This window comes from Felis catus, chromosome D3 (genome assembly GCF_018350175.1).
Source record: "Felis catus isolate Fca126 chromosome D3, F.catus_Fca126_mat1.0, whole genome shotgun sequence".
NCBI lineage: Eukaryota > Metazoa > Chordata > Mammalia > Carnivora > Felidae > Felis > Felis catus.
In genome coordinates this window covers 19,737,823-19,756,896 of record NC_058379.1, presented here as the reverse complement: position 1 = coordinate 19,756,896, position 19,074 = coordinate 19,737,823, and the positions used below count along the sequence as shown (strand labels likewise).

The window sequence follows — 19,074 nt, the reverse complement described above, 5'->3', positions numbered from 1 at the left end:
TTTGGCAGTGCCTGGGATCCATGGAGGGTCCCAGGGGCCTCCTGCAGAATTCCCTAAATCACACTCCCATTGTGTGGCTGCACCAACACACATGCATGGGCAATCCTTCCTTGGAGAGCCTCTGCCACTGATCAGATTCTCAACGGAGCTGAGACCCCAGAAGACCCAGAAGATTGCACTAGCCTCCCTCATCCCCTGCAGATGGAGAAGCCAGGGTTAGGGCAGTAATGACCCACAGCCAGAGGTTCCCCCTTAAGGTGTCTTAATGGGGACATCTCCCCCCGCCCCCCACCCCACCGACCCTGTGCCCAATTTCCCATGTCTCTGCAGGAACTGGCTGCCAGTGGTTTCAGCAGCCTTTGCTCCTGGAGGTATGGCCCAGGAATACAGGAGTATGCCCAGGAATACGGAAGCATGCTCCTTGTTGAACAGAGTTAGGCAAGGGTGTTAGGCTAGTAGGTTCCAGAGGAGTCCTCTGGAGCTAAAGTTGGGAGAGTTTTTTGCGCTCTGTTTCCTCCCTCAGTGACAGTGATGGTCTGCAAGCCCTGGGCCAGGCCTGTAATCTGTGTTGCCAGTTTCCAGTCTTCACGAACCTGCATCCTGCTGTTTGCTAATTTCCCATCGGTGACTGACAGCAGGGGGACTTAGATCAAGCTGGCAAGATTTAACACAAAAACAAATAGGAAACAGTTCTCATTTCAGCTAAAGCAAAAATGCATTGGGGCTTTAACAGACGTGCTCCTGCCTGAGGCGGTGGGGGGGGGGGGGGCAGGGGGTTAAGGTGAGGGCAGGTAGGGCCACAGCCTAGACTTCATCCAGTACTGCCAATAATCTGCTGGGTGGCCCAGGGGCCCCTCCCCTGTCTGGGGCTGGGTGTGAAGTGAGGGAGCAGAATATGGGAACTCCAGGAACCTTTCAGAGAAGATGTTTCCAGTGTTGCCCTGGGAATTTGCTACCCCAAACTGGGAGTTGTTTCTCATACCTAATCTGTCCCCTCAAGTGACAGGCTGCTCACCACCCATGTCACACGAGCCCCAGGGTCCTGTCACCCCAGGGCTCTGCAGATACTTGTGGGAGAGGGATGGTCCTTTCTGGTCCTTTCTGGCTTTAAGATCCTGTAAGTCGATTCCGAGGTTCAGTGAGAGCAGAAAGCAAAACCAAGTGATGTGCGTGTGTCTGGGGTGCTGGTGACACCCGCTCAGACTCCCAGGGGGATAGCTCGGCAATTGGGAGCCCCGGGGCTTTGTGTGGCTTAGATTGCCCAGGTCCAGGCTGGCCCAGTGGCATAGCTCCCGGCCCCTTGTCCCTTGCGCACCTCCTGGGGAGTTTGGGCAGTCCATGGGGCTGGGGCACAGCATGCACTCAGAGCTCGGATGGCTCTGTGGGTTGTGGTTGGCCACAGAAGAAATGGAAGGGGGCAAGCTGGGCTGACCACAATTGTATTCAGGCACATTGGTTCTCAGCCCTGTGCCAGGCAGGCACCCTGGGAGAGTCGGTGGCACCCAGGCCCCAGCCCTTTCTCTCCAGGGGCTGACATCCAGGTGGGAAGACAAAGGCAGGTCAGAGGACAGAGACTAGACCCCCAGATGCAGCCATGGGGCCCTGCACACAAACCTCTAAGACCCTCACCCTGGCAGGGTGTGGCCCCCACCACACGGATGAGGAAACTTCAGGCTGCTCAGCTGGTCCCTCTCTCTACCACCTTATAAGGAGGACCCATGGCTCTCCCCTGCCCAGGGCATGAGAGTTCAGGGACTGGGAGGCTGCCACCCTTGCTATTACTTTGGGTCTCCCTAGTCCCCTCCATGTATACATGGGGAAAACAGGGGCCAGCAGACAAAATGGCCCACAGAAGGGGGGTGGAGGGTGGGTGCCGAGCTGGGTGAGAAGCATTAGCGGCGGGTGGTCCAAAGCTGAACTGCTGTGGGAGGCAGGAAGTAGCTGTCTCCCGTTTCTGGCAGGTTCGGAGGGTTTTAGGCTATTAGGACCCGAATTTCAGCTTTACTGGCAGCCTGTTATCTTGTTTAAACAGGCTTTGCTGTTTGAGTAGCAGGCCTGGCCAGTGCTGTTACTATGAGCGTTGCAATTGTCACTGGATTGGGGGGCAAAGGGACAGGCAAGCAATGACTCTGACTTCTGGACTGGTTGGAACACACCCCCAACCCAGAGAAGCCCCATCTGTTGCTGGCCTGAGGCCTGCAGGGCTGAGCACTTTAAAATGGGCCACTTCTGAGCCTCCTGTCCCCCTCCCTCCCTGCCTGGACATGCAGCAAGCTGGGCCCTGGGGCAGGAGGGATCTGGGGAAGAGAAGGAGAGGACAAGGTGATGGGAAGGTCAGGGGCCCCATGAAAACCTGGGACTGTCCAAGGGCATGAGGTGTGCCACCCTGAGTTGCTAATCTTTTTGTGTCACATGCTAATCTCCACTCTAGCCAGGGAGTTGTGTGGCCCCAGGACTGTCCGTCCCCAGGTGGCAGCAGAGGCTGGGGGTGATAGGAGCAGGTGCCAGGCAGACCCACCTCACAAGGTGTGGATGGGAACACACCAGTGGAGTCAGGGCCTGGGGCCTCTACACAGAACCCCCTGGGGTTGGCCACAAGGGGCTGAAGTAGGAAAATAAAACCTGAGACCACATCCACCAAGACACAGGATCAGGCAGTTCCTGATCATTTTAAAGCCGGAAGAGCGCCTACTTAGCAAACACCTTTTCGGCTAGTTTTGCCAGACTGAGCCACTGGACATCTGAGCTGAAGTGAGAAAGAACACAGGCCAACTGTCTGTGAAAGACCAGGGCAGCACAAGGCCTGTCTCAGGGAGGGAGGCCCAGCCCTGCTGTCCTCGGTGGTCCCTGCCACACATTTGGGGTCCTGGGCAGGGGAGGAGGCCAGGGGCAGTATGAGGCCTGCAGGCCATTTGTGGGGCAGGGGCACTCTGCACCCACGGCTCCTCCCACCCCACCCCAGCCCCGCACGCGGCTGTGATGCCAATAGGATTGCCGACAGCGTGCACCATCTGGCCCTGCTGCCATCACCCTGCGTCCAGCAGACCGCCCTGGCTGGGCACTGGAGAGACCAGTGCCCCTGACGGACCGGGCACTGTGTTCATGGCAGATGATGAGCAATACCAAGAGCAGGATCCAATTGGGCCTAAAGCTGTGTAGCAAATTAAGGTGGTGACTAGGGGGGGTGCTTCAGATAGGGGGCTCACAGAAGGCTTTGGGGAGCTGGTCCTCTCTGTGGGAACCCAAGGGAAGGAAAAGCATAGCAGTGATGGAGGCCCTCAGGCGGGGAGGGGCAGGATGAGTCAGGGAGCTGGCGGAAAGCATGGTATCATCCTCTGTGATAGAAGCGACTGGAAGGGTTAGGCTCTGCAGTGGTAGGGCCATGACAGAGTCACGGAGCAGAAGCAGGGAGACAGTCTGGGAAGAGATGGTAGCACTGGGAAGGAGAGGTGTGGACAGCTTCCAGGTGTGTCTGGAAGTATCATCGATGGGACAGGATGCAGGCAGAGCCCACAGCCTGACACTGGGCCCTCTGCACACCGTAGCCCCCCCCACACACCTGGCCTCTGCTAGGGTTGTGCCCATGGCCTGGGGTGCTTCCTCCTCTAGTGGCAGAAATCAGCTCATTCATCAGTGCCCAGCCCAGCCGGCACACCCCCCTCCGTGCCACCTCCCCTCAAGCTTGCGTGGGGTGGTGCCGGACAGCTGGTGGCATGTGTGTCCTTCCCCTAGGGAGACTCGGTTTTCATAAGCCAGGACTGCTCCTTGCTCTTCTCTGTTTGTCCCTCGAGGCAGGAGTGCGCACTACATTCAGTAGGAGCTTAAGGTGTATCCAAGGGACTGACTGAGGTCCGGAGAAAAGGGCAGCCGAAGCAGCCAGGGGAGGTTGGGCTTGCATCTCAGTGCTGCTGCACCCAAACAGTGGTGCTCAGTGGGTGGGACACTGGGCCTCCAGCCTTCTCTCATTATTGCCTATTGACCACATTTCTGTTGTGACTCATTGCATGATAGCCCATAGTAACTGCTGTCTGATGGCTCGCAGGACCCAAGGCTCTCGGGTAAGGTAAAGCTCAAGGAGAACCAAGGCAGCCCTCCATGGATCTGGCCGCAGAGTGGGTGGGTAGCCCTGTTGGAGCAGACAGTCTGAGGGCTCCTCACTCAGGCCCTCACCCTGTAGGGTTGCTTCCTGACTTGCTAAGGGTTCAGCTGCTGACCCTTTCAGCCTATCCACACATGCCACCCAGGGAGCCCTAAAGCTGGTAAGTCAGAGAGATAAAGGGGTCAGATGGAAGAGGGGTGGGTGCTGATCTGAGTGGACATCTGACCAAGGGTCAGAGAGCAGGGGTAACCATGGCCTACACTGGGGAGGCCTGTGGCTGGGCCCAGGGACATGAGAACAGGATGGGATAGGAAGACATCAAGTGGGAGGGTGTGGGGGTGCTGAGGAGAGGAAGCCCCCAGTTGCTGCGACAGATGGAGGGGAAGGAGGGGCATGAGCTGCTGTCCCTATGTGTGGACAGGGCTGTGTCTGTCTGTCTCAGCCTGGGCATCTTGAGGGTCTACACACAGCTATGGGGGCAGCGCATCTCCAGGGCCTTGAGGGCCTAAGTTTGGGGGGTGGGTGCAACCGACCCGGGCCTGGCAGCAGTGGGAAGCAGGGCTGTCCTGAAGGGGAGTGCTGCTCACCCCAGGGGTCCTGAATGCCTTGGAGGAGGGGAGGAGGGTGAGCAACAGTGCTTCCTGGCTTGCCCACATTGCCCTGATGGCTCTCCTCTCTGTGCTGTCCCTGCACATTGGCTCCAGAGGCAGTCAGGGGCTCATTGATTCATTAACCTCATTAATCCAGTTCTCTAGTCTGGCAAGGCAGCATTTAGGTTTGTGGGAGGAAGAAGTAGGAAATGCTAACCAGATTGGTTTGGAAGTGACCCTGGTCACCCAGCTCTGTCCCCAGACACGTCCCCCTTTCCTGAGGCCAATAGCAGTGGGGGATGACCAGGCCTGGGTGGCTGTTGTACGGGGGGCTCTCCTTGGGCAATGGGGGTGGTAGGCCTGGCAGCGGGGCCTGGGCAGGCCAGGTTAACCCTCTGAGCCCCAGTTTCTATGTAACATGGAAATATCAGGAAGAACCCCACTGTGGCTTCCCTCTGTGGCATGTCTGGGAGCCCCTTACAAGCCTCTTCTCTGAGATGAACAGAACTGGACATCTAGGCATCAGGGTAGCCTCCACACAAAGGAAGAAGCAAGGCCCAGAGCCATCAGGGGCAATTGTTGAGGTTAACACTGCCACAGGCTAACTCTGCCAAGGGCCATACACTATCAGTGACACGACCTTCAGTGACACTACCAGCACCTCACCTCCTCTTCCATCGGGAGGCCCCCTCCACCCAGGGGTGCTCCAGCCAGGAGTAGGTCACAGAAGGACCTCCCCTCTACTTTGTCCACTACCCTGTCCCTCAGGAAGCGTGGGATCCACTCAGCTCCCAAAGACCCTCCCCTACCCCCCAACAAGTAGATAGTGATGGACAATATTGGTCATTCCAGCCAGCCAGGGCCAGGCCCGTGTGCCCCTGGGAAGGGACTCCTGGCCCAGCTCAAGGATCGGCAGCCTCCTGCCATCGGTCTGTGTTGCTGTGTGAGGCTCTGAGGGTGGAGGCTTTCTCCTCAGTTGTCATGGAAACAGCAGTGAGTCTGCTGAGCATCTGAGTACTCGGCTCAACAGAGGGAGGGGAGCAGCCACCCTGGGTGGCAGCTGCTATGACAGACTCTCAGCAGCTCAGCATTTGGAAGGACCCCAGGGGCTGCCATGCTCTCAGCTTGGTGAGCACAGAGGGCAACTCAGAGGCCTCCTTACCCACTGTCTCCCTGTTGGCAGCTGGACTGTAACCACATCTGCCCTCTTGTCTGCACAGTTATGGTGATTTCCATCCAGGCCTGGGTGAGCCGAACACACAGGCCCTGCCTTCTGGGAGACAGTTCCAATGAGGGGACACATACCATGCGGCAGGGGAAGAAGGTAAAGAAACATGGATTCCAGCAGGCAACAACCTTGAGCTGGGGCTGCCTGGGGAGCTCCGAGCATCCTGTCCCCATCCCTGCAGGCATGAGCCGAAATGACTCAGGCCTCCTCCCCCTGCTCCCGCACTGGGCCTCTGCCAAGAAGGAGCAGTCGTGCTGCCTCACTGAGTGGTTTTTGTCTGTCTGCCCATCCCTTCCTCCTACCATCACCTCCCAACTGCATCCTAAGCTCCTTGAGTTCAGGGGAGTGTGTACAGTGGCCTCCCCCTCCAGCTCAAAAGGAGAGTGGCAAAGACCAAGAGAGACTTCCCTGCAGCATAGCCGTCTGTCCGCCGGTCAGGAGCACAGCCACAAATCTCTAGGCTCCCACCAGGCAAGGGAGGTGAGCTCAGCCCAGCCGCAGAGGGACACCTCAGAAAGTCTCGGGCACTGCCTGATTTCGGTGTGGGGTGTGGTGGGGTGTAGAGACAGGCAGGATGTTGGCTGGAGATGCTTCTCAGCAGAGGTGAATGGCAAAGGATGTTTTGAAGCCCAGGTATGCTGTTTGACCCCGGTTCCTCACTGAGTCCGTAACTCCTCTGAAAGGAGAGCGGAGTATCCGAACGTTGACCAAACAGCATCTTTGTGAAAAGAGCACAGGGCCTTGTGCCCAGATGAGGTTCTGCTGGTCTAGCATCCTTCTTGCCCCCAGATCCCACCCTGTCTCCTGCTCCTAACAGTACCTGTCCCTCTTCCACTGCTTCCCTTAGGGACAGCCCCCAAGGTACGGTGTGAGGAGGCTTCAGCTGAGGATGGGGCTCTTGCTCTGTTTCTTGCCACCACCACCCTGTCCCTGGGGGAGGCCTTCTGCCTGTACCCCTCAAACTGAGGGTAGATCCAGGCCAGGGTGAGCTCCTCTTGGACAAGCTAGAGCCTAAAAGGCAATTGAACCCTGGAAGAATGAGGACCCTCAGTGGACTTATGAACTGGCTACGGAAGCAAAGGGTTTTGAGCCAATGGGCAGCCTGCAGTCTGGGCCCAGGCTGGCCTCTTCCTCATCCCTAGATCAGCCTCGTTTTCATAGCCACCTGGCAGGGCCATCTGAGCATCCCCTGGCCACTCTAGACTTCTCTGCAGCTTTACAGGAAGAGAAACATACACATATGTTTGTCTTAGCGCCAAAGACCTGCCGCCCCACTTCTTTGGAGACAAAGAATAAGCTGTTTCCCTGAGTGACTGACGCCATCCTTGGAGTGGTTTTACTCTGGAGGCAGAACCCTGTCTTTACACCAGTCCACAGCTGCAAACACACCTAACACAGGCCCTACCCACCCCTTGCTCCTTCCAGCCAGTACCTTGGGGCATAGGTCTGAGGGTGGGGCCCACTCCCCCTATTCCTGCTGGAAAAGTCTGGAGACAGCAAAGCCAACTTCACCTTGGTAGGGTTCAGGATGGGCCAGGGAAGTCTCGGAGGCTCCTCCCGCCCACCAGTCCCAGAGCACAGGATTCCGGGCCTCACCTGCTTCTGCTGGCGATGCAGCAGGAAGAGGCAGTTGGCACTGCACTGACGGTGGGCACCAGACTGCCCACTGGGACATGCCACTCACCGGGTCGGCAATGCCCCACCCTTCAGACCACGCCCTGCCAGCAGACGGGGAGCCCCCGTCTTTGGTGCCCCCAAGCTTCCACCACAGAGGGAGTCCAGAGGGGCCAGAGGCTTGGCTGTTACTTTGTGAAGGGTGCCAATTTGATGTCCAGCCCCATATGAAACCTCCCCCTTGGCCCATCCGGCCATGGCGCTGCCAGGCAGCCTCAGTGCCCAGGTCCCGCCCTTGGTGCCCTTGGCACCTGGCACTCTGCTGCCCGGGGCTAGGCCCGGTGGCTCAGCTGCAGGGTGGGCAGCTATGGGGCTGGCTCCATCCATGGTGAATGGAATTCATTCATGTGCATAGCCCAGCCTCCAGCCTTACTTCCAGTGTGAAAAGCCGAATTCACAGTTCCCATGAACAAACACTCCAGGCTTTTCTACAACAGGCAGACTTGAGCTTTCCAGGTTATAGCAAAACTGAGACCTCATATTAGAGATGAGGAAACTGAGTCCCAGGGCAGGACAGAGCCTCCTTGGGTTCTGAGGCCCCAGCTGAGCCAGTGCCAAGGCCTTGGCCCCCTGCTGCATCCCTTCTACCACCCCTCCCAGCTTACCCACACTGCAGCTCTATGCCTTGGCTGGTCTTTACTCCAGGGCCTTTCCCTGCCCTTCCTTTTTCCTTTCGGAGCCCTACCCCCTATAAGGCCCGGTAGAGATACCCCCTGCTCCAGGAAGCCTCCTCTTTTGGCTCAGTCATACCCCTGATGGCCGCTAGCAGCCACAGTGTCTGGGCATGGGGACTTAGCTTTCCCTGAATGTCACATTTCAGTCCTCAGCCACCTTGTGAGGAGGCACGCTACTCAACCTCGTTTTACAGGTGGAGAAACTGAGGCTCAGAACAGCTGAGAGCTGGTGACTCACATATCAAGAATCCTGACCCTTGTTGACCGCTCCACAGCCACACCACTTCATTCATTCCATCCTGCCCAGGACAAGCTCATTGACGACAGAACCATTGGCTCGCCTCTCTGTCTCCCTTATGCTTAGAACAGCATCTCATGCAAAAGGGCACCTGGAGAGGATCTACCAGGGAGATAAGGAAGGAGTGAGGATTGCAGGGGCTCAGCAGTGAAGGGGTGTTGAAGTGTTGACAGGCCAAAGTTTCCAGGTCAACTTGACCCTAGGGTTCAGGCTAGTGCTGGGAAGAGTTGAAACCTTGACATCCCCTGCATTTTGTGTGAGGTCTAAAGCTGGAGACCTCTGTGGATACCAGCTGGCTGTGCCCTGTGCTGTGACCACAGTGAGCCCTGTGCCGGACCCTGGAGAGTGGGAACCTGGTGAAGAGTGAGCAGACAAGGAGACAGGACGGGTCAGCACAGAGCCTTCCCCAGCCACACAACATAACACATGCTACCACCTCCTAGCATATCCCCCACTCAGATTTACCCATCAATACAGGCAGGCCCCCATTTGGCCTTCCCCATGTTCCAAGGGTCTAGTTGATGGCATGTCTAGCATGAGTCAGCATTTGCATATGGCTGCCCAAAACCAGTGTGACCCTGGAGGGTCAGGAGGTGCTGGTCCCACCCCCCACCCCCAGAATGTGTGTCCACATAAGAGAAGAGGGCATTGGGAACAGGGTGGACTGGACCAGTATCCCAGGAGGACTACAGAGCTGGGAGCTGGTATGGAAACCAAGGCCACCTGTAGTGTGGGGACCCCACTTTCTCGGGACCCCAGAGGGAGCAAGGAGCAGCATCTATACATTCTACCCCTTCTTGGAACAGAATAGTGGGGGACCTGTGTGATAATAACAAGGCAGCAAGGTTGGCTAAGCGCCTGTATCTAGACAGGGGCCATGCAGCATGCCTATGGCTCCGCCCACCCGACAGCTAGATGGGGCCTCAAGGCCCAAGAGACAGGTGGAGGACCCAGGGCCCCACAACCAATGATGGAAACCGTATGAGTCTTTGTGTGCGTTTTCTCCATTAAAAGCCACACCTTTTGATGAGGCTGCTCTTACTACCTTCTCACAGATGAGGGGCTGAGGCACTGAGAGACAAGCATTTTGCCCAGAGTTACACAGACTAGAGACAGCCTGTGTAAGGTACCGCGGAGCAGGTGAGGACCAGGAACAAGGAGTGACGTGGAGGTGGGGGCTGGGAGAAAGATGAGAGCACCCACATCATGAAAGGCCAGCATGCCCCTCTGAGGAGTCCAGCTTTTGCCCCAGGAGCTCAGTCAATAAATCTGGGAATTGAGAGGGTTTCAGAGCATGCCCATGCCCCTTCCCCACAGCTTAGTCCTCAGTCCCAGTGGTGGTCAGTGAGTCACCACATACAGGACCTGGGTCCTAACAGAACACCTGTGGTGGCCTGTGAGGAGAGAACAGGAAGGGCACCACCCTGTGGGCACCCGGAGGTCTGGGTGGCCATCAGGAGAGGTGTAGTAGATACAGGTCAGACCTTGAGTCTCTGAGGCCCTGGGCCTCTTTCTCTTGCCTGCCTGCCCACCATTTGGTGCTGCTGGAAAGTGACATGTATGTTGCTGTGTGGGTTGGTCAGGCTATGGTGTAAGGTACCCAGCTCCAAAAACAGGCCCCACCCCTCGTCCGCCCCAGAGGCCTGTTGAGTTGCAGATATGCTGCACACAGGACCCCACACTCTCTATCACAGACTGTGGAGGCAAACTGCACGAGACCAGAAACTGGCTCAGGCTTCGGGAGGCAGGGAGGATGGCCCGAGAGGGCAGGAGACTGAAATGAGCCCCCTAGAGAGACAAGTTAGAAAGACCCAAGGCAGGCTGGGCTGGTAACCTGGTAGTCCTTAGCCAGCTCCCTTACCCTGTTCCCCTACCTCCCTCTAGAAACTACAGTGCCTTAGGGGGCTGAGCAGTGCTCCCTATCCCAGCCATGCAAAGAACCAGAATTCACTCAGAGAGGGACCCAGGACCACGGCTGGAGGACACCCGCTGTCCCCTCTGCCTCAGGCAGGCCAGTGAGCTCTCAAGTCAGTAGGAGGCAGATGTTCTGGAAGAGGCTGTGTGGGGAACGTTTGGACAGACCCTTTTGCCTGTAGCAGGGCCCATTATCCTCATGTGCAAAGTGCAGCAGCTGTACCTGAGTGTCCATGATTGGGTTCCAGGCTGGATTTCTGGGACAGCCCTCTCCCACCCAGCCAGCACGCAAGGAAACCAAAGTCTGCCTTGTCATGACAAAGCTCATGGGCCTGACCTGTTAAATCAGAGAAACGATGGTAACTGGAGGTGCTCAGCCTGGCACTTGGGGCTGTCCTGTGCCCCACTAAAAAGCTAAAGGAACCTACTGCAAAGACGCAGGCCTCCTTGAGGGAGGTGGGTCTTCCACTGAGAGGTGAGAGGAGACAACAGACAGCCCTGTGCCGGGGCAAGGGGCAGTGAGTGGCATGGGAGAGTGCCCAGTGGGCAGCAGCAGCAGCCATGGGAAAAGGCCCAGTAGATCTGGGCTCTTCTCATATCAGCACCTTTATTCCTCCTCACAGTTATCTTGGCATTGAATGCCGTGACCATCCCATTTTACAGATGAGGAAACTGAGGCCCAGAGAGAAGAAATGACTTGTCCAAGGCACATCAAACACCGGTGGTGACAGTGAACACCAGGCACCTGGCTCCAGACCCTGTACTTGTAACCAGGGATAGGGGACAGCCCTTTTGTGACACGAGGAGAGCCATTGTAGAGAATCAGAACCAAGGGGCAACGTACCAACTCCCCCCCCCCACCACCACCACCACCACATGCAGGCTCTCCTTTGCATCCCAGCTCACCCTGGCTGTTGGCCTCAAAATGTAGCTGGTCCCATCCAGGCGACCATGGGTGCTATCACATGGTAGCCATGTGCCTGGTGAAGGCCTCTGCTGCCAAGTTCAGCACTGAACAAAGACTCCAGACTCACAGGCCAGCTAGCTCCTTAGCAACAGGCCATTAGGTCCAGCCTGGTGACATCCACAGGCCACCCTGGGGGAAAGTTCATTCAGTGACACTGAGTATATTTGGACCTGTCCAGGCAGGAGCTTTCTTTTTGCAAATGGCCAAGAAATTACTTCTTTACCAAACCCCAGGGATTACATCCAGCCGCCCAACTGCCTCTTGCTGTCTGACATGCTTTGTTGCAAATCACTGATTTCTCACCATTGGGCAGTAAGATTCCCACCACTGCATAAGCTTCTGATGGGAATCATCTGCTCCATGTTATTTATATAAATGAATGCGCAGACAAATCCCAGACTCCTAGAAAGTGCCATTTTGCTGGTGAGCAGGCCCTGGGGAGAGCTGGGTGGGCCTCAGAGCCCCCGGCTGGCATTGCAGGCAGCTGCCAGTGGGTGCGTTTCCTCCTGGGTGAAACAACCGTGACTGCTCCACTGGCAGCTGGAGCGGTAAAGGCAAGAAGGGCTTCTTCCTGGAAGAGCAAGCGGTTGTTGGAGATACAGGGCTCTTAACTGAGCCCTGGGAGTCAGCCTGTCTGGGCCCCCATCTCCCCATGTGTGAAATCTGTAGCCTCCTGCTCACAGCACAGCCATGGGCTGCAGAGGTGGCCTCTCAGATTCTGGGTCCAAGAGGATGTTTGTGTCAGGCTAATGGAAACTTCACAGGACAAGGGGGTGATATACTAGCGATGATCCCAAAGTTGCCCCTGCCTTCGTTTGCCATAGGGGCCCAGCGGCCCAGTTGGACCTCAAGAGGATGGTGCCCAGTTTTCTCTTACCACCTTTGGGGCCCTCAGCAGCAGCTCTGACCCATGATACCAAGTGGGCAGAGGCACAGGGGAACTAAGCGACATGGGGGAGCCCCACCCAGGCCGAGGAGCAGAAGAATGGGGCCACAGCTGGTGTCCAGGCTGTGCATACCTACCGAGGGCTGTAGCGAGAGGTACCAGGGGAAGCCCTAAAGGCCAGACTGAGGGGCTGGGACTTTACCCTGGTGCAGGACGCATAGCCAGACATGTGCTGCTGCGAGGTGAACAGGGATATGGGGGCGGAAGTAGAGGAGCTTCCAGGAAGAAGGGGTCTTAGGTGAGGCCATAGCGAGCAGAACGTGGAGAGGAGGGGAAGGGAGGCCCTGGAAGCTGGGCGGGGAAGTACACCAGTGGCGTTCCTCCCATACTCACACTCATGCAAGCTTCACACAGTTTCCAGAGTTACAGCCCAAAATAGCACGTTCCTTTTTCAATGATTTATGCTTTGAGGTGTCAGGACACTGCTCTGCCCACCTGGGAGCGATTGGAATGAAGGAGTGAGCACACCACAGTGACAGTAGCACTGAGGGCACCGAGTCAAAAGGCCAGGGGACTCCAGCTCCACTCTGCCCACCGTCACCAGCTCTCCTCAGCCAAGGGGCCTCATTTGCAGTTACAGGGGGCCCTGGCCAAGTGGCACCCCTTGTGGGCCATGAGCACCCAGAGAGCAGTAGGGGATAACAGGTGGAGTGCAGCATCTAGCCTGGTGCTTCACAAGCTCTGAAGGTCATGTGCGTTTCTACAAGCCAGTACCCAGTCAGTGCCTTCTGCAGGCTGTGCTGAATCCTGCCTGGCAGGGCCTATGCAGGCAGGGCATCTACACAGATAGAGGTTTTGTGGTTATTCTTTGATGCCTATCACCTCGCAGGTGTGTAAATGATGGCCAGCGTGATTACCCATGATTTATCCCAAGGAAGAGAGACAAGCAGGAAACCTGAGCCCCCAAAAAACACAAAAGCAAGAAAGAGACTCCTGTTCTGTGGTCCTAGGCAGTAGCGATCCTATGAGTGTTTGTGAGGCACTGCCAAGGGCATGGCTGCCCTGTGAGGAAAGTGCCTGAGTTCCCAGATTTTCAAGTACAGAGGAACATGAGGCTCAGGGAGATGTCTAAGGACCAAAAAGTCTGCCAAGAGCTGTCTGTGGGGCAGAGGTTCACATGGGACAGGAAGGACTGGTCAGTTGGGGCTGAAGTCAGGAACCTGGGGTGGATATTGAACAGGAAGAGCAACTGAGATGGCCATGGGGTGGGAGGGGCCATGTGGCTCGTTGACCCCTTCAGTGCCACACAGGGCCTGCCCTCAAAGGACCGACCAGCAGAGGCCTCGGCATGAGCACCGGCCAGCACAAACATGCTGTTTCAGCATGCTGAGAACACCCTCCTGCCCCTCCACTTCCCAGACTCTACAGCCTGCCCAGGGCTGCTGGGCTTGGACCAGGTATGAGGGCTACCTTGGCTCTCACCCCAGGTGACCCAGCAGATACCCATTCTAGGAGCCTGGCTGTGTCTTGGCTTCTCTGCCTGGCCCCCACTCCATGAACACCAGCTCCATACCCTGGGAACTGGCCTGCTGGGTCCTACCTGCTGGTGGCCAGCCCGTCCCCCTCTGAGTCCTGGGCACCTGTCATGGCTCCATCACCTGACATGAGACCTGGGGCCTGTCACTGGCCCTTAGGGCATGCTCAGCAAGTGTTTGCTCATTGAATTCATGCATACGTGCTAATGACTGTTTCTGTTATTTATCTGATGTGAAGTTTGGGGTCAGAAGCACAGCCCCTGATTATGACATCATTCCTGTGAGAATTGATAGCTCTGTTAGGCTTTACAGTGTGGCTTCCAGAAATCCATTAGAGCTAATTAGTCTCCAGCAGAATGTGACATTCCTAGACCACCACTTATTCACTTTTGGGAACATCATGTGGCTCCTCCAGGCACTGCTGGGGATGGGAATCCTGCATCTTGTTTCTCTCTGGAGAAGGGTCCCCCCCCGCCCCTGCTTCCCCAAGACCTGAAACCACCCACTTTCCAGGGTTTCTGGTATTTCTTAGCTCATTCTAAAGAAGGCACAAGATTGGTTTTGGAAAACCTCTTCTCCAAGGTGGAATATGGGATCTGAAGACCACTTCTCTGAGGTTGGAGAGTAATGACAAGTACCTCTGGGCATCCTCTCCCCACTCAACCTGGTTCCTTCCTAGCGCTGATGCTATTAGACCATGTATCTCAGACAATTCAGGATCTCTGGGAGAGCGAGGTTTCACTGTGGCATCCTCCTGGACAGCCCCACCTGGGGTCATCTCACTTGGGTCCAACAGTGCTGCCCATCCACCCTCCAAGTGAGCCTGAGCTCCTGGTTGTGGAACATGGAGCACATTTCCTGCCTCTCCAAGCCTCAGTTTCTTCATCTGTAAAATGAGAATCAGAAGGTGTAAGGACTGAACAAACTGGCATGCCATGGCCACACCATCAGCACCAGCTGCAGCTTCCTTTGTTGTTACCATATCACCGGTGATATGATCTAGTCAGAAAGTCCTTAATTCCGACACCCTGAGTCTAAACTAAACTAGTTCCGGGCTTTGTTCGGACATTTGGCTTGTTTGTTTTATTTTAAAACGAGGGGCAGCTTTCACCATAGTAACTCACCAGCAGTTCTTTTTAGAAGCTAGAATTGTCAGTTCTCTGTGGAAATGATGAGTGGTGAGTTTGGGAGTCAGACAAATACATTATGTTCCCTAAAAACTCAGTTACTACAACCCATTTAAGGTCCTCAGAAAGAAGGGGGTAAATAAGGGCCATTGCCACACTCTGGTCACTGAGCCTGGTAGGCCTCTGTCCTCACATGAGCACCATGACCTGGGCGGGGCAGAGGGGCCTGAGCCTTCCCCAGCTCTCTAGACTGGAGCCTTCGGTTCTGGAAGCACAGGCTGTTAGTTCACAGATCTGGCTGAGGACTGACAGCACCACGTGGCAGGATCGAGGCTTAGAGGACTGGCCCAAGCCCTAGCGGGCCGGAGCTGCTGGCTGGGCAGGAAGCTGGCCACGCTCACATTGAGGGAGATGCGATGGCAGCATGAGGGACTTGAGCCAGCGTGGGATGGCAGGGGATGGGGCCCTTAGCTATGAGCTTGGAGTTGCCCAGGTCGCTGCCGCTAAGGGAGGCCATGCAGCAGCCCCGAGCCACAGAGGAAGCACCAATGAAGCAGAAGCACCCATTACTAACAAGTGTCAGGGCGCGGAGGGCAGTGCCAGCCACTGTAGGGGCTCCAGAGCCCGTGGGAGGCAGGTGAAGACAGACTTGGCCTCGCAGAGGAAGACTTCCCAATAAAAGGGTGAATTTTGCAGGGCCAGTGCTGGGCTGGGAGACCTTCCCAAGGGGCCTTTCTCTCTGAAGGGCTGTGGGTCTAGGGCCTTTCCTTGCTGCATCCCCTGATTAACACCAGCATTTTCCTGCCTGCAGAGTCGAATGGCAGAGAGCCTGCGCCTTTTTGATTCCATCTGTAACAACAACTGGTTCATCAACACCTCACTCATCCTCTTCCTGAACAAGAAGGACCTGCTGGCGGAGAAGATCCGGCGCATCCCGCTCACCATCTGCTTCCCTGAGTACAAGGGCCAGAACACCTACGAGGAGGCCGCTGTCTACATCCAGCGGCAGTTCGAGGACCTGAACCGCAACAAGGAGACCAAGGAGATCTACTCCCACTTCACCTGCGCCACCGACACCAGTAACATCCAGTTTGTTTTCGACGCGGTGACAGACGTCATCATACAGAACAATCTCAAGTACATAGGCCTTTGCTGAGGAGCTGGGCGGGCCAGTTTGCCTGTGGCGAAACCCCTGGGGTGTCACACCCCCACTCGTGCTAGGGAGACCCAGCCTAGGGGCAGAAAACGGGGGACCTGAAAAATGTCCCCCCCCCGGCCCTCCACCTCCTTGGCCCCCACATTTCCGCAAACATAAATATATATGGATAGATTGCTAGGTAGGTAGACACACACACGCGCGCACACACACACACACACACACACACACACATGCACACACAGTCTGGAGATGGCAAAGTTCCCCAAAGCGTTGAGGCCTCTTGAAGACTTAAGCAGTTGTCACCACGTTCACTATGAGCCCTTTCTGCCCCCTTCACTTTGCCTTCCCGAGCCGGCCCCGCTCTGCATGGGGGTCCTCGTGGGACTATGAGGAGAGGCGGCTGGGTCATCTGGAGGAAGCCAGCTCTGCCCAAGCTTGGGACTGGGGACCTTGCTGCTGACCAGGAGGGAGGACCAGAGCAGGGTCCATGCGCCTTCCCTGCTGGCCACGCCTACTGCTGGCCTCTGTACCACGTTCGTTCTGGAACCAGGGTGCAAGGCCAGATAACAGCACTAACCAGACCTCTAGCCACTCACAGCTCTTTTTAAACAGCTTCAAAATATGCAGCAAAAATCCACACAATAACATGAGTGGCACGATTTGTTTCAAACTAGGCCAGCTGGGTTCCAGCTTTTCTTCTACTAGTCTGATGTTTTATAAATCAAAACCTGGTTTTTCTTCTCTGACATCCTTTTTTTTGGCCAAATCTCGTGGTGTTTCGCAGAAATATGGAAAATTTCAAATGCAGTTGAGTATTCTTTTTTAAAATGCAGATTTTCAAAACATATTTTTTTTTCAGGTGGTCCTTTTTGTGTCTGGCTTGCTGAGTGTAAAAGTTGTTATCTGGATGAGTCTGTCCCTCTGCTCCCGAGCGACACTGGGGTGGATGGCCACCCTGTGGCAGCCTCGCGGGGCCGCGTTGTACATAAGCCTGTGCAGCGTCCTCTTGTTACTGGTGCGATTTCTGCTTCGTTTTTATTTCAGAAAATAAATGTGATGTATTTAAAGAAGGTTCTTCACCTAGGAGCGAATGAACAATAGCTAAATGTCTTTGGTATTTAAAGAGTAAATTATCCATTGGCTTTGCAAGTGGAGGAAGGGGAAGCAAGAGATGGGGCCCTGGCCCCTGCACACCTTACACCTGAGATGGGCTGAGAGCAGCTACAAGTCCTGTGAAGGCTCAGCGAGCGTTGTAGCCTGAGGGAGGCCCTGCTGGGACCTCGCACTCTGGCCCTTCATGTCCCAGGGCCTGTGGCACCCACCATCATGGAAGGACCTTGGCCGAGGGCCGCATGTAAATATGAACCCCCGCTGTTGAGAGGGAAGGCACCGCCAGAGCCCTTGCCAAATCTCCTTTTCTCTTAGCCTCTGTTCGGTACCTATATGTCCAAGGTCAGTGTGTGAATCACAGCCAAGGACTTTAAGAGATGTACAGAGGGAAAGAGGAGCTGGTGATTGTATGAAAGTTAAAGATTGTCTACTTTAAGAAAATAAAATACCCTGAATGAGCTGAGCCTTGTCCTGATGTGCTGTATGTGTGTGGCTGACATCTGGGAGGGTGCCCAGAGACACCTTCCGTGCCCAGGGTGCTTTTTCTCTCCCCTAACCCACACATTTAGGCAGAATCATTTGGAAATCAAGACAGGGGGAGGCCTGCCAGGCCCCTGTGTCTGGAGGAGCTGAGGTTCAGGGGTGATGGTGGCTCCAAGACCCCTGCCCAGCAATGGCCCAGGCTGCACCAACACCCAGACCCGTCATACCCTAAAGACACCTCTGCCAGAGTCAGACTCATCCCCACAGAGTGGAAGAGGTAGAGAGCCTGGAGGGTGCTGACAATGCCCAACAGTATAGGTTGGGTCCTGCAAGGTGTGGGGAGGAGGGGTCCCCCCCACTATCCCACCGTTTGCCGACTCTGGCTTGTGTGGTTAGAGGCATCTCCATGTGGTGGAAAGCACTAGTTAGTAGTCAAGCAACTTTGTTCAGCCTGCACTAGGCTCCTTACAGATTATTTTAACATCTCTACGGTAGCAGGTTGTTAGCTGTGCCCCATTTTACAGATGAGAAAAGGTGTCCAAGGTCAAGGTCAGGGATTGGCGGAACAGAGAGGCAAGGGCTTCCCAAGCCTGGGGTTCTTGTCTGGCTCTGCCCCTGATCATTCTGCACCAGACAGACAGCATCCCATGGGGAGCCCAGAGCCACTCTGCACCTCCTCCTCAAATGCAGGACCCACACAAAGCCCTGAGGACCAGCAAGTGGAGATGCACACGCACGCACACACGCAGACACACAGCGTGCAGACACATACAGATTGGGCTTTCTCCCTCCCCCACCACGAGCCTCGTGGGGATTCCCTTCACGCCTTCCCACATCACCAAACAGCAAAAACCCAAGGGGACTTTTGTATAAGAAGAAATAGCGTGTGACTTAAAATCTTTGAGACTTATTTTACGCTTTTAATGCCAACTGTGAAAAGAGCAGTAATTTCACCATGAGCATCCTTCACCTAAAAATACACAGATAGAAGGAAAATAGAAGGATTCTGCCTTCTCTCCTGATGTGCTCAGGGATGGGAGGTGGCTTCTCTGGGACAGTCCTCCCAGTTCCCAGAGCCTGGTCCCCAGAGCCCAGTGGGCAGACTCTTCAGTGTCCCGCCCTCTGCTGCAATCTATCTGCATTGCTTTTTTTTTTTTTTAAACTTACATGAACTACCCCTCCCTGCCTCCTTTCATCAACTCTGATAAGTATGTGTTCTATATTCTTCTCTTCCACATTTTGGAGACCATGCATTCAGTGAGGTTTTTTTTTCATTTCATGGGCTGACTGTTTTTATTGAAGTATAATTGACATACAATCCTCTTAGTTT

At 55.5% G+C, this 19,074-nt stretch overlaps 2 protein-coding genes across 3 annotated transcripts in view; one reads left to right on the top strand and one right to left on the bottom strand.

The window, feature by feature from the left end:
• The window catches only part of GNAZ (G protein subunit alpha z), a 53,456-nt gene extending 35,732 nt beyond the window's left edge, over window positions 1-17,724 (top strand). Inside the window, exon 3 of the mRNA XM_023241548.2 lies at window positions 15,804-17,724. Within this exon, the coding sequence (XP_023097316.1) occupies window positions 15,804-16,148 (345 nt within the window). The 3' untranslated portion in view covers window positions 16,149-17,724. The remainder of the gene's footprint in view (window positions 1-15,803) is intronic.
• The window catches only part of RSPH14 (radial spoke head 14 homolog), an 84,088-nt gene that overhangs the window by 47,414 nt on the left and 17,600 nt on the right, over window positions 1-19,074 (bottom strand). The gene's annotated exons all lie outside the window — the stretch shown is intronic.